Source organism: Coregonus lavaretus, assembly GCF_964263955.1.
Source record: "Coregonus lavaretus genome assembly, chromosome: 27".
Classification (NCBI taxonomy): Eukaryota; Metazoa; Chordata; class Actinopteri; order Salmoniformes; family Salmonidae; genus Coregonus; species Coregonus lavaretus.
This window is the reverse complement of record NC_140014.1, coordinates 38,069,121-38,083,784: the sequence shown is the minus strand read 5'-3', so window position 1 is coordinate 38,083,784 and position 14,664 is coordinate 38,069,121. Positions and strand designations below refer to the sequence as shown.

Sequence of the window (14,664 nt, the reverse complement as noted above, 5' to 3'; positions counted from 1 at the left end):
ATTCCCTCCCAGGTAAGCAGCCCAAGGATGGAAAGAAGCCAGAACCATGCAAACCTATCCTCAAAGTGGAGTATAAAACGACTAGAGCTGGGTGAGTGGTTGGTTGTCCTAATATCCATAAAGGCATGACCATGTGATCTGTCTTGGTTATTTATTGAACGTCTTTATTTCGTACCCAGGGACGCCTTCATGGTCATGTCTGGAGGCCTGCCCTATGACACGGGGTGCAGGAGGTCCTGTCTGACGGTGATACATGGGAAGAGTACTGCCATCCTGGAGATGGACTATCCCATCGTAGACTTCCTCACGCTCTGCGAAACACCTTATCCTAATGGTGAGTTACAGTATAGCACTGTTACTGAAACACCTTATCCTAATGGTGAGTTACAGTATAGCACTGTTACTGAAACACCTTATCCTAATGGTGAGTTACAGTATAGCACTGTTACTGAAACACCTTATCCTGATGGTGAGTTACAGTATAGCACTGTTACTGAAACACCTTATCCTAATGGTGAGTTACAGAATAGCACTGTTACTGAAACACCTTATCCTGATGGTGAGTTACAGTATAGCACTGTTACTGAAACACCTTATCCTAATGGTGAGTTACAGTATAGCACTGTTACTGAAACACCTTATCCTAATGGTGAGATATACAGTATAGCACTGTTACTGAAACACCTTATCCTAATGGTGAGTTACAGTATAGCACTGTTACTGAAACACCTTATCCTGATGGTGAGTTACAGTATAGCACTGTTACTGAAACACCTTATCCTAATGGTGAGTTACAGTATAGCACTGTTACTGAAACACCTTATCCTAATGGTGAGTTACAGTATAGCACTGTTACTGAAACACCTTATCCTAATGGTGAGTTACAGTATAGCACTGTTACTGAAACACCTTATCCTAATGGTGAGTTACAGTATAGCACTGTTACTGAAACACCTTATCCTAATGGTGAGTTACAGTATAGCACTGTTACTGAAACACCTTATCCTAATGGTGAGTTACAGTATAGCACTGTTACTGAAACACCTTATCCTAATGGTGAGTTACAGTATAGCACTGTTACTGAAACACCATATCCTAATGGTGAGTTACAGTATAGCACTGTTACTGAAACACCTTATCCTAATGGTGAGTTACAGTATAGCACTGTTACTGAAACACCTTATCCTAATGGTGAGTTACAGTATAGCACTGTGACTGAAACACCTTATCCTAATGGTGAGTTACAGTATAGCACTGTTACTGAAACACCATATCCTAATGGTGAGTTACAGTATAGCACTGTTACTGAAACACCTTATCCTAATGGTGAGTTACAGTATAGCACTGTTACTGAAACACCTTATCCTAATGGTGAGTTACAGTATAGCACTGTGACTGAAACACCATATCCTAATGGTGAGTTACAGTATAGCACTGTTACTGAAACACCTTATCCTAATGGTGAGTTACAGTATAGCACTGTTACTGAAACACCTTATCCTAATGGTGAGTTACAGTATAGCACTGTTACTGAAACACCTTATCCTAATGGTGAGTTACAGTATAGCACTGTGACTGAAACACCTTATCCTAATGGTGAGTTACAGTATAGCACTGTTACTGAAACACCTTATCCTAATGGTGAGTTACAGTATAGCACTGTGACTGAAACACCATATCCTAATGGTGAGTTACAGTATAGCACTGTGACTGAAACACCATATCCTAATGGTGAGTTACAGTATAGCACTGTTACTGAAACACCTTATCCTAATGGTGAGTTACAGTATAGCACTGTTACTGAAACACCTTATCCTAATGGTCAGTTACAGTATAGCACTGTTACTGAAACACCTTATCCTAATGGTGAGTTACAGTATAGCACTGTGACTGAAACACCTTATCCTAATGGTGAGTTACAGTATAGCACTGTGACTGAAACACCTTATCCTAATGGTGAGTTACAGTATAGCACTGTGACTGAAACACCATATCCTAATGGTGAGTTACAGTATAGCACTGTGACTGAAACACCTTATCCTAATGGTGAGTTACAGTATAGCACTGTTACTGAAACACCTTATCCTAATGGTGAGTTACAGTATAGCACTGTGACTGAAACACCATATCCTAATGGTGAGTTACAGTATAGCACTGTGACTGAAACACCTTATCCTAATGGTGAGTTACAGTATAGCACTGTGACTGAAACACCATATCCTAATGGTGAGTTACAGTATAGCACTGTGACTGAAACACCATATCCTAATGGTGAGTTACAGTATAGCACTGTTACTGAAACACCTTATCCTAATGGTGAGTTACAGTATAACACTGTTACTGAAACACCATATCCTAATGGTGAGTTACATGCTTCCATAGTGTTAATCTGTATCTGTCAAAATTCAGTTTGAAATGCAAATTGGATAAGGATACATTTTGGCAGCTTATGCTTCCATGTTTAACTCTGTCCTTAGGAAAAAAAATTATCAAGAAAGTTGAATGTTGTTTTTTTCTGCTTCCTCACAGATTTCCAGGAGCCTTATGCTGTAGTTGTCCTCTTGGAAAAGGATTTAGTTGTCATCGACCTTGGACAAATTGGGTGAGTCTTGTAGTTACAATATGCTACAGTATGCTTACTTTCATGATTACTAATGTTGGCACGATGCATGGAGCGATGGCCTGCAGTTTGCTAACTTCAGTAGTAGGGCAGAGGGGTTGGAATAAAAGCAGAAGCCAAGTTTCCATTGGACATCCGTGTACATTAGACCAATAAAGTAATCTTCTAAATCTCATCAATCTCTTTTTTCCCTTTTGATTGACAGGTACCCAATATTTGAGAACCCGTACCCTCTGTCGATCCACGAGTCTCCAGTGACGTGCGTGGAGTACTTTGCTGACTGCCCTCCTGAACTCATACCTGCACTTTACTCTGTGGGCTCCCGGCAAAACAGACAGGGTTACAGTAAGAAGGTAATGTGTCCCACTTTTAAAAAACGGTTATAGCGTATGGCAGTTCTATTATTTTGAATCGTGTCTATGTGGTCACAAGGTTATTGTTGTGTACTAAACCCTTTTTTTTTGTATTTCCAGGAATGGCCTATAAGTGGTGGTAACTGGGGTCAAGGCACACTGAGCTACCCTGAGATCATCATCACTGGGTGAGTACCTACCGAACACCTGAAGGCTGGCACGGAAACCATAGAGATCCTATAATTCTATACGGAATTCTTTAGACGTCTATGTCCACAACACATACCTAACATTAACTGTATTACCATTATGTATTTACGACGTGTTTACAAACAAAGCTTGTTCCCGGCTTCCTTCTTTGCAATGAACAGACATGCTGATGGATCAATCAAGTTTTGGGACGCTTCTGCAAGTGAGTATGTTGTTTAATTTGATTCCTTCGATTATATAGTTGGATGAAATAAGAATACCACAACGGTTCGTCCATTTTGTGAATACATTTTATTAATTTGTGTACAGTATGTAGACCCAATGATACCTGTAGATCAATGCTCATAGTTCATTATAATATACATTAACATTATATTTTATTCATTTAGCAGATGCTCTTATCCAGATCGACTTACAGGAGCAATTAGGGTTAAGTGCCTTGCTCAAGGGCACATGGACAGATTTTTCACCAAGTCGGCTCTGGGATTCGAACAAGCGACGCTTTTGGTTACTGGCCCAACACTCTTAACCACTAGACTACCTGCCACCCCATTGTCCCCCTTCCTCTGTCCTAGTAATGCTCCAAGTACTGTACAAACTGAAGACTGCCAAGGTGTTTGAGAAGGCTCTAAAGGGCGGTAAGGAGGAGAAGCCGAGCACAGAGATAGTGGATGAGGATCCCTTTGCCATCCAGACCTTGTCGTGGTGCCCAGAGAGCAGAGTGCTGTGTGTGGCCGGAGTCTCCGCCCACGTCATCATCTATAGGTTCAGCAAACAGGAAATGACCACAGAGGTGGTGCAGGTAACCATAGCAACTCAATATTAGCAAGGTGTTCCTAATGTTTTGTACACTGTTTATTGTAAAGCAGGATGTGTTGGTGTATTACAGGGATGTGTGGGTGTATACCAAGGATGTGTGGGTGTATTACAGGGATGTGTGGGTGTATACCAAGGATGTGTGGGTGTATTACAGGGATGTGTGGGTGTATACCAGGGATGTGTGGGTGTATACCAGGGATGTGTGGGTGTATACCAGGGATGTGTGGGTGTATACCAGGGATGTGTGGGTGTATACCAGGGATGTGTGGGTGTATTACAGGGATGTGTTGGTGTATTACAGGGATGTGTGGGTGTATACCAGGGATGTGTGGGTGTATTACAGGGATGTGTGGGTGTATACCAGGGATGTGTGGGTGTATTACAGGGATGTGTTTTTTACCTGACTAATCAGGAATTCCTGCTTTTCTGGAATCACCTGCTATTGATAACAAATTCAACTTTTCCAATTCCTAATTTATTACATTTATCTTTTATATTTTTCCTGATTTTCCGTGTTCCCGGCTATTAATATCCCTGTTTTAGTGTTTATGTTTATAGATAATATTACTAGATATTTGTGCTCTCTCTCTCCTTAGCTGTTGGAGGTGCGTATGCAGGGTGAGCTGAACGATGTGGATTCTCCAGACCCAGCAGGAGACCATCCTCCCACCCCCTCTACCCCAGTACCCCCCTCCTCCTCCAGCCCCACCCAGGAGGGAGAGCCCCCTGAGGCCCAGCCCTTCACCTCTGATGACGGGCCCAGAGATAACGTACCATGCCTCAAGTATGGACCACCAGACAGTGCATGTTCTTTTCCTGCCAGGCGTTGACATTTTCTATTGTAGACTTCAAAACTCCAATATTCTGTTTTATTACAAAAAGTGCCATCCATGAAGATAATATAATAATATGTAGGCTATTTGTATGTAAGATTAATGCACATACAAATGCATGCAAATGCATTATAAACAGTGAACAATAGGTGATGGTGTATCTAGATACAGTAAGGACTGTTCACTGCATGTTGTCTGGTGTGTCGTGTCTCTGCAGGGTCCGGAGCTCCCCTCTGAAGCAGTCTCCTGGGTACCAGGTGGAGCTGGTCATTCAGCTGGTCTGGGTTAGTGGGGAGCCGCCTCAGCAGATCACCAGCCTGGCCGTCAACTCCTCATATGGACTGTAAGTCTGTCCGTCCGTCCGTCTGTCTGTCAGTATGAAACACTGGTCAAGGTGTACATTAGACACATCACCTACTGTTGAATTCATGCAGCGAGCAGAGATCACAGACGAATTGAATATACTGTAATATAATTTTTTTGGTCCACCAGCCACTGTGGCAGGTAGATTTAAAAATCTACCAGCCACTCAGATGTTTTATCAGCCAAAATGTTTTTTTTTTTTGTGACCTGAGTCTTTTAACCAAAATATCACAGATTAGACAAAAATGTTCACCTGCCCCTTTAAGGTCTTGAGGTTACCCCAGGAGCGCAACTCCAGTCATGTTTGTGCCTGTGTGATTGAGTCTGACTAATAGAGGCGTTGTCTTCTCTTCCCTAGCAGTTGAAACTCAAACATAGAAATACAACCTGGCTTGTGAACAAAACAATGTAAATAGCCAAGAAACACAAGGACAAAGTCTCACTTCAGTAGACTTTTGTTTCAAGTAAATTAGACCAACCTTTATGCCTGTGCCAGTGATTAAAAAAAATATATATATTTCACTCAGCTCTTCACTTGCACACAGCTATGGAGCGAGATACCTGCCAAAAGGTTTAACGTACGTATCTTAAGGATAGTAAGAAAATCCATACGGAAACTGTTAGGATCGTATGAAAAGCCATGCGTGAAACATTAAATGTAAACGTAAAATTTAATCTGTGAACATACAAACACTGTGTTATGATTACGGACTAACATTTTAGGCTTGAACTAATCTTGTGTTGCAATTCTGACATACAATAATACCTTTCAGAGTTTTGGCAGTTTCATCTCACCAACAAAAAATACGTACAATAAACAGTATAAAAGACGGAAGTCATGGAAACCGGAAAGAGGCATCGTGCATGTTTTCAAGTTAAAAGTCTCCATTCTCTGTTACTCCTCAGTTGAGTTTACTTCACATTTAGGTAGCTAATGTAATAGATTTGTTTACCAGCGCAAGTCTAGATAGCACCAGCTGTATTATGCCTACAACAGTGACGTTTCAGTCCGCTAGGTCAGTGGTTCCTGACCTGGGGTCCGCGCCCCCATTAGGCATGATCTCAGTCGCTTTGAGGTCAAACATGCATAACATTTTCCACTATAATTTAATTGTAAAATTAATACATTTTTAAATGTTATTAAAAATCCTATGCTTGCAATGCCAAGGCCAATCTAAAAAATAACAATAATGGCAGAGAAATGTAAAAGCGGGAATTCCACGTCAATGACCTGCGCTCAATCAATTTCAGCTAGCAGCTTGTTTTTCCTGCAGTCAGAGCAAATAAAATTTAATAAAATTTTATTGGCCACATGCGCCGAATACAACAGGTGCAGACATTACAGTGAAATGCTTACTTACAGCCCTTAACCAACAGTGCATTTATTTTTAATAAAAAAGTAAAATAAAACAACAACAAAAAAGTGTTGAGAAAAAAAGAGCAGAAGTAAAATAAAATAACAGTAGGGAGGCTATATATACAGGGGGGTACCGGTGCGGGGGCACTGGCTAGTTGAGGTAGTTGAAGTAATATGTACATGTGGGTAGAGTTAAAGTGACTATGCATAAATAATTAACAGAGTAGCAGCAGCGTAAAAAGATGGGGTGGGGGGTGGGGTGGGGGGGCAGTGCAAATAGTCCGGGTAGCCATGATTAGCTGTTCAGGAGTCTTATGGCTTGGGGGTAGAAGCTGTTGAGAAGTCTTTTGGACCTAGACTTGGCACTCCGGTACCGCTTGCCGTGTGGTAGCAGAGAGAACAATCTATGACTAGGGTGGCTGGAGTCTTTGACAATTTTGAGGGCCTTCCTCTGACACCGCCTGGTATAGAGGTCCTGGATGGCAGGAAGCTTGGCCCCAGTGATGTACTGGGCCGTACGCACTACCCTCTGTAGTGCCTTGCGGTCGGAGGCCAAGCAGTTGCCATACCAGGTGGTAATGCAACCTGTCAGGATGCTCTCGATGGTGCAGCTGTAGAATTATTTGAGGATCTGAGGACCCATGCCAAATCTTTTCAGTCTCCTGAGGGGGAATAGGCTGTGCCCTGTTCACGACTGTCTTGGTGTGTTTGGACCATGATAGTTCGTTGATGATGTGGACACCAAGGAACTTGAAGCTCTCAACCTGTTCCACATTTTATGAATAAAACAACATGTCTAAGAAACGTAAAAGTGCTGATGACTCATCATCAAAAAAGAAAGTAAGGCTATATCTTGAGAGTTATCTTAACTTCGGTTTTATTGAAGGACAGGACAGGACTCGGCCAGAATGTGTCATTTGTGGCGAGAAGCTAGCTAGTGATAGCATGAAGCCAAGCAAAATGCAACGACACCAGGAAACAAAACACCAGGAGACTATTGGTGAAGGTCAGGATTTTTTTGAGAGGAAGAAGAAGTTGGCACTATTAAAAAGATCACACAGACACCAGCTGTGTGAGGATGAAGCGCATCAAACACTGCTGTTACACACAGAGGTACGCTGGTTGTCACATGGACAAGTGCTTTTGCGTTTTATGGAACTGCAGGAAAAAATAAAGGAATTCTTGCAAGATCACGATCGACCACTGTGCGAACAGCTGACTGATGCATTTTGGATCAAAACAGCATACCTAGCGGATACATTCACTCTCTACAATGAGACAAACAAGCAGATGCAGGGTCCTGAATCAAACGTCATGCACTGCAAAGACGCTCTCGACGCTTTTGTGCGGAAATTGGAGTACAGAGTTGGAAAAATGTCAAAAGGGGAGCTAGAACAATTTCCACTGCTGATGAAACAGTCTGGTGGCAATGTGCCTGCGTCTTTACGCACTGAGTTTACCAGGCACATGAACATGCTTCGGGAGGAAATTAAATCCTGTTTTGCCGATGTTGACGAATACTTATTAAAGGAATCGTGGGTGATGGACCCTTACATTTGCAGTCTCGAGGACGTGGAATACCTCGGCTGTGAAGATGAGCTTGCTGACCTTCAAGCCGATTCTGTGTCAAATAAGTATTTCCACGAGAACAGATACAAAACGTTTTTACTGTGGAGCCCTGGACCACCAGCCAACGTGGCTGGTGAAATAGACATCTTACCCGCCAATGCCAAAATCTATCTGCATTTGGCAGGTGGCGGGTGTTAATTTTAGGCCCTGCTGTAACTGCATCGAAGGCTTTATTGGTTGCATTTAGGGCTAAAAACGTTTTTCACTTTGTGTTGTTTCTAAAACTGCAGGTGACCCGAGTTCAGTAAAAATGATAACATTCTCCTTTCCTCCCACAGTGTGGTGTTTGGCAACAGCAGCGGGCTGGTTGTAGTGGACTACCTTCAGATGATCCTCCTCCTGAAAATGGGCACGTCAGAACTGTACAGTCCCTCAGACCCCTACCAGAGACAGCCTCGGTCGCCTCGCAAGACACGACAGCCATCTGGGGGTGAGGGGTTCCCTGCACGCTTTCCCATCTTAATGTTCAGCTGAGTAAGCTAAGGCGTGTAGCTATGTTCCCAGAAATTAAAGGGAGTATGTTCACACAGAATGTGGTGTCAAAAAGTCTCCAATATTAAAATGTAGCTTCAAATTTATTGAAAAACAAATAAATAGTATTGAAGGTATTGGAAAAACCATCCCGTGGCTTTATATGTATATACAGTGGGGGAAAAAAGTATTTAGTCAGCCACCAATTGTGCAAGTTCTCCCACTTAAAAAGATGAGAGAGGCCTGTAATTTTCATCATAGGTACACGTCAACTATGACAGACAAATTGAGAAAAAAATATCCAGAAAATCACATTGTAGGATTTTTAATGAATTTATTTGCAAATTATGGTGGAAAATAAGTATTTGGTCACCTACAAACAAGCACGATTTCTGGCTCTCACAGACCTGTAACTTCTTCTTTAAGAGGCTCCTCTGTACTCCACTCGTTACCTGTATTAATGGCACCTGTTTGAATTTGTTGTCAGTATAAAAGACACCTGTCCACAACCTCAAACAGTCACACTCCAAACTCCACTATGGCCAAGACCAAAGAGCTGTCAAAGGACATCAGAAACAAAATTGTAGACCTGCACCAGGCTGGGAAGACTGAATCTGCAATAGGTAAGCAGCTTGGTTTGAAGAAATCAACTGTGGGAGCAATTATTAGGAAATGGAAGACATACAAGACCACTGATAATCTCCCTCGATCTGGGGCTCCACGCAAGATCTCACCCCGTGGGGTCAAAATGATCACTAGAACGGTGAGCAAAAATCCCAGAACCACACGGGGGGACCTAGTGAATGACCTGCAGAGAGCTGGGACCAAAGTAACAAAGCCTACCATCAGTAACACACTACGCCGCCAGGGACTCAAATCCTGCAGTGCCAGACGTGTCCCCCTGCTTAAGCCAGTACATGTCCAGGCCCGTCTGAAGTTTGCTAGAGTGCATTTGGATGATCCAGAAGAGGATTGGGAGAATGTCATATGGTCAGATGAAACCAAAATATAACTTTTTGGTAAAAACTCAACTCGTCGTGTTTGGAGGACAAAGAATGCTGAGTTGCATCCAAAGAACACCATACCTACTGTGAAGCATGGGGGTGGAAACATCATGCTTTGGGGCTGTTTTTCTGCAAAGGGACCAGGACGACTGATCCGTGTAAAGGAAAGAATGAATGGGGCCATGTATCGTGAGATTTTGAGTGAAAACCTCCTTCCATCAGCAAGGGCATTGAAGATGAAACGTGGCTGGGTCTTTCAGCATGACAATGATCCCAAACACACCGCCCGGGCAACGAAGGAGTGGCTTCGTAAGAAGCATTTCAAGGTCCTGGAGTGGCCTAGCCAGTCTCCAGATCTCAACCCCATAGAAAATCTTTGGAGGGAGTTGAAAGTCAGTGTTGCCCAGCGACAGCCCCAAAACATCACTTCTCTAGAGGAGATCTGCATGGAGGAATGGGCCAAAATACCAGCAACAGTGTGTGAAAACCTTGTGAAGACTTACAGAAAACGTTTGACCTGTGTCATTGCCAACAAAGGGTATATAACAAAGTATTGAGAAACTTTTGTTATTGACCAAATACTTATTTTCCACCATAATTTGCAAATAAATTCATAAAAAATCCTACAATGTGATTTTCTGGATTTTCTTTCCTCATTTTGTCTGTCATAGTTGACGTGTACCTATGATGAAAATTACAGGCCTCTCTCATCTTTTTAAGTGGGAGAACTTGCACAATTGGTGGCTGACTAAATACTTTTTTTCCCCACTGTAGGTATTCACTATATACAGGATACCACCCAAGCCTACCTCACACGCTGGGCAGACCATTTGGCTTCACACCCCTGAGTACCCCACCCCCTGCAGTAGCATCTCTCTCTTAACAGGAGGCATCACTGATGGACTGTCCATCTGTTCAGTGACGCTGAAGCCACAGAGAAACATGCGTATCATGACTGGGCTCTGTCTGTGCCGTGATTGGAGTGGCCTGCTTTTTTGCTTCAGTTGGTCCAAAGTAATTGTACATTTTGTAGCACTGTACACAAACACATTAGAGAGTAGGGCTTCATGCTTGCTGTTGCTTCTGACTCCTGTGTTATTTCTGTCACCATACATGCTATCTTTCTCTATCTTGCCATACTTCCTCTAATGATCTGTCTCTCTGTCTTGCCATCCTTCCTCTAATGATCTGTCTCTGTCTTGCCATACTTCCTCTAATGATCTGTCTCTGTCTTGCCATCCTTCCTCTAATGATCTCTCTCTGTCTTGTCATACTTCCTCTAATGATCTGTCTCTCTGTCTTGCCATCCTTCCTCTAATGATCTGTCTCTGTCTTGCCATCCTTCCTCTAATGATCTGTCTCTCTGTCTTGCCATCCTTCCTCTAATGATCTCTCTCTGTCTTGCCATACTTCCTCTAATGATCTGTCTCTGTCTTGCCATACTGCCTCTAATGATCTGTCTCTCTGTCTTGCCATCCTTCCTCTAATGATCTCTCTCTGTCTTGCCATACTTCCTCTAATGATCTGTCTCTGTCTTGCCATACTTCCTCTAATGATCTGTCTCTCTGTCTTGCCATCCTTCCTCTAATGATCTCTCTCTGTCTTGCCATACTTCCTCTAATGATCTGTCTCTGTCTTGCCATACTTCCTCTAATGATCTCTCTCTGTCTTGCCATACTTCCTCTAATGATCTCTCTCTGTCTTGCCATACTTCCTCTAATGATCTGTCTCTGTCTTGTCATACTTCCTCTAATGATCTGTCTGTCTTGCCATACTTCCTCTAATGATCTGTCTCTCTGTCTTGTCATCCTTCCTCTAATGATCTGTCACTGTCTTGTCATCCTTCCTCTAATGATCTCTCTCTGTCTTGCCATCCTTCCTCTAATGATCTGTCTCTGTCTTGCCATCCTTCCTCTAATGATCTGTCTCTGTCTTGTCATACTTCCTCTAATGATCTGTCTCTGTCTTGCCATACTTCCTCTAATGATCTGTCTCTGTCTAGTCATCCTCTACCACTCATGTTTCTCTTTGTGGTCCATCCTCTCTTCATTTCATCCTTGGCTTAGTGAGCCTCCTGGTGTTCGGCAGCACTGGATTTAATACTCCTCTTCGGTCATGCGTTGACTCAAATGCTAATAACCTAAGCCTACAATTTCAATTCAATCACAATTTGAGTCATCTTGTCGTAATTTGATTTACAGAAAAATTGTATGAGAATGAATGTATATTTAATGAATTTACTATTGGAGTGAATGCAGTTGCTAGCCTCTGAGTCACTTTGCTTTTTTTCTGTTCTTCTGATTTGCTATCATTGTTTTGTCTCACCTATTTTCTACTGGTGGTCTCTCTCTATGGCCTTGGAAAGACATTTCCACTGTGACGTCTTGCATTTCCCGCCTTTCTATCTTTTATACGTCTATGAAAAAGACCTGTTATTCTTCTAACTCCCGTAAGTCATCTCATGTTTATCACACTCTTTCTTTTCTTCTCTCTATCCATCTCCCTCTTTCACTTCAATCTGCCTTTTCTGTCAAGGCAGATTCCTCTCACTCTGTTTGTTTCAATCACCATTTGTTTACAGTATATGCACTCAAACAACATATTTTAGCTGTCACTTTTTTTTTAAGTGTATGAATAGATAGCTTAACTGGACAGATAATATGATTTTCAAATGTATGATTTTGGATAGAGAATCTGATTTTATAGTAAAAAAATATTGCAATTATTCACAGCCTTAGTTTTTGTTAATCACTTGCCTCAGAGTTTTCTTAACGATGAATCTTAGACTCACTTTGAGGCTAGTGTATGGTGAACAGCAGTCTTTACTGTAGAACATCCCGTTGGTCTAAGACACGTCTGTTCTCCACAGCTCTCAGTGATAACATCACGTTGGTCTAAGACACGTCTGTTCTCCACAGCTCTCAGTGATAACATCACGTTGGTCTAAGACACGTCTGTTCTCCACAGCTCTCAGTGATAACATCACGTTGGTCTAAGACACGTCTGTTCTCCACAGCTCTCAGTGATAACATCACGTTGGTCTAAGACACGTCTGTTCTCCACAGCTCTCAGTGATAACATCACGTTGGTCTAAGACATGTCTGTTCTCCACAGCTCTCAGTGATAACATCACGTTGGTCTAAGACACGTCTGTTCTCCACAGCTCTCAGTGATAACATCACGTTGGTCTAAGACACGTCTGTTCTCCACAGCTCTCAGTGATAACATCACGTTGGTCTAAGACACGTCAGTTCTCCACAGCTCTCAGTGATAACATCACGTTGGTCTAAGACATGTCTGTTCTCCACAGCTCTCAGTGATAACATCACGTTGGTCTAAGACACGTCTGTTCTCCACAGCTCCCAGTGATAACATCACGTTGGTCTAAGACACGTCTGTTCTCCACAGCTCTCAGTGATAACATCACGTTGGTCTAAGACACGTCTGTTCTCCACAGCTCTCAGTGATAACATCACGTTGGTCTAAGACACGTCTGTTCTCCACAGCTCTCAATGATAACATCACGTTGGTCTAAGACACGTCTGTTCTCCACAGCTCTCAGTGATAACATCACGTTGGTGTAAGACATGTCTGTTCTCCACAGCTCTCAGTGATAACATCACGTTGGTGTAAGACACGTCTGTTCTCCACAGCTCCCAGTGATAACATCACGTTGGTCTAAGACACGTCTGTTCTCCACAGCTCTGTGATAACATCACGTTGGTCTAAGACACGTCTGTTCTCCACAGCTCTGTGATAACATCACGTTGGTCTAAGACACGTCTGTTCTCCACAGCTCTCAGTGATAACATCACGTTGGTGTAAGACACGTCTGTTCTCCACAGCTCTCAGTGATAACATCACGTTGGTCTAAGACATGTCTGTTCTCCACAGCTCTCAGTGATAACATCACGTTGGTCTAAGACATGTCTGTTCTCCACAGCTCTCAGTGATAACATCACGTTGGTCTAAGACACGTCTGTTCTCCACAGCTCTCAGTGATAACATCACGTTGGTGTAAGACATGTCTGTTCTCCACAGCTCTCAGTGATAACATCACGTTGGTGTAAGACACGTCTGTTCTCCACAGCTCCCAGTGATAACATCACGTTGGTCTAAGACACGTCTGTTCTCCACAGCTCTGTGATAACATCACGTTGGTCTAAGACACGTCTGTTCTCCACAGCTCTCAGTGATAACATCACGTTGGTCTAAGACATGTCTGTTCTCCACAGCTCTCAGTGATAACATCACGTTGGTCTAAGACACGTCTGTTCTCCACAGCTCTCAGTGATAACATCACGTTGGTGTAAGACATGTCTGTTCTCCACAGCTCTCAGTGATAACATCACGTTGGTGTAAGACACGTCTGTTCTCCACAGCTCCCAGTGATAACATCACGTTGGTCTAAGACACGTCTGTTCTCCACAGCTCTGTGATAACATCACGTTGGTCTAAGACACGTCTGTTCTCCACAGCTCTGTGATAACATCACGTTGGTCTAAGACACGTCTGTTCTCCACAGCTCTCAGTGATAACATCACGTTGGTGTAAGACACGTCTGTTCTCCACAGCTCTCAGTGATAACATCACGTTGGTCTAAGACATGTCTGTTCTCCACAGCTCTCAGTGATAACATCACGTTGGTCTAAGACATGTCTGTTCTCCACAGCTCTCAGTGATAACAGCGATGGAAACAACGCTTCAGAGGAGAAAAGCAACAAGTCACCAACGTCAGGTAACATTTAATTCTCCATTACTGCATAATACAAAACGCAATCTACCCTTTTCTTGAACAAGTAAAAAATATACAACATTCTGTATATCCATTTAGCTGCTTGTCAGTATCAAGGAGTGTCGAATAAGTTGATGTCCCCTGAAGTGTTGTTGTCACCATATAGGCGCTACGTCACCCACCAGTTCAGACGATGAACACAAACAGAAAAGGTTTATAGAGATGGGTACTGTATTACATTGATAAATCAACAAGATCTACAGAGCTTCA

The 14,664-nt window shown here is 42.7% G+C and overlaps 1 protein-coding gene across 1 annotated transcript in view; it reads left to right on the top strand.

The window, feature by feature from the left end:
* Positions 1-14,664, top strand: part of LOC311103182 (syntaxin-binding protein 5-like) — a 53,239-nt gene that overhangs the window by 24,544 nt on the left and 14,031 nt on the right. Inside the window, exons 9-20 of the mRNA XM_084144735.1 lie at positions 13-91; positions 180-334; positions 2,530-2,602; positions 2,826-2,973; positions 3,094-3,161; positions 3,345-3,385; positions 3,759-3,985; positions 4,599-4,786; positions 5,053-5,178; positions 8,463-8,614; positions 14,332-14,397; positions 14,561-14,620. Coding sequence (XP_084000861.1) covers positions 13-91; positions 180-334; positions 2,530-2,602; positions 2,826-2,973; positions 3,094-3,161; positions 3,345-3,385; positions 3,759-3,985; positions 4,599-4,786; positions 5,053-5,178; positions 8,463-8,614; positions 14,332-14,397; positions 14,561-14,620 — 1,383 coding nt within the window. The remainder of the gene's footprint in view (positions 1-12; positions 92-179; positions 335-2,529; positions 2,603-2,825; positions 2,974-3,093; positions 3,162-3,344; positions 3,386-3,758; positions 3,986-4,598; positions 4,787-5,052; positions 5,179-8,462; positions 8,615-14,331; positions 14,398-14,560; positions 14,621-14,664) is intronic.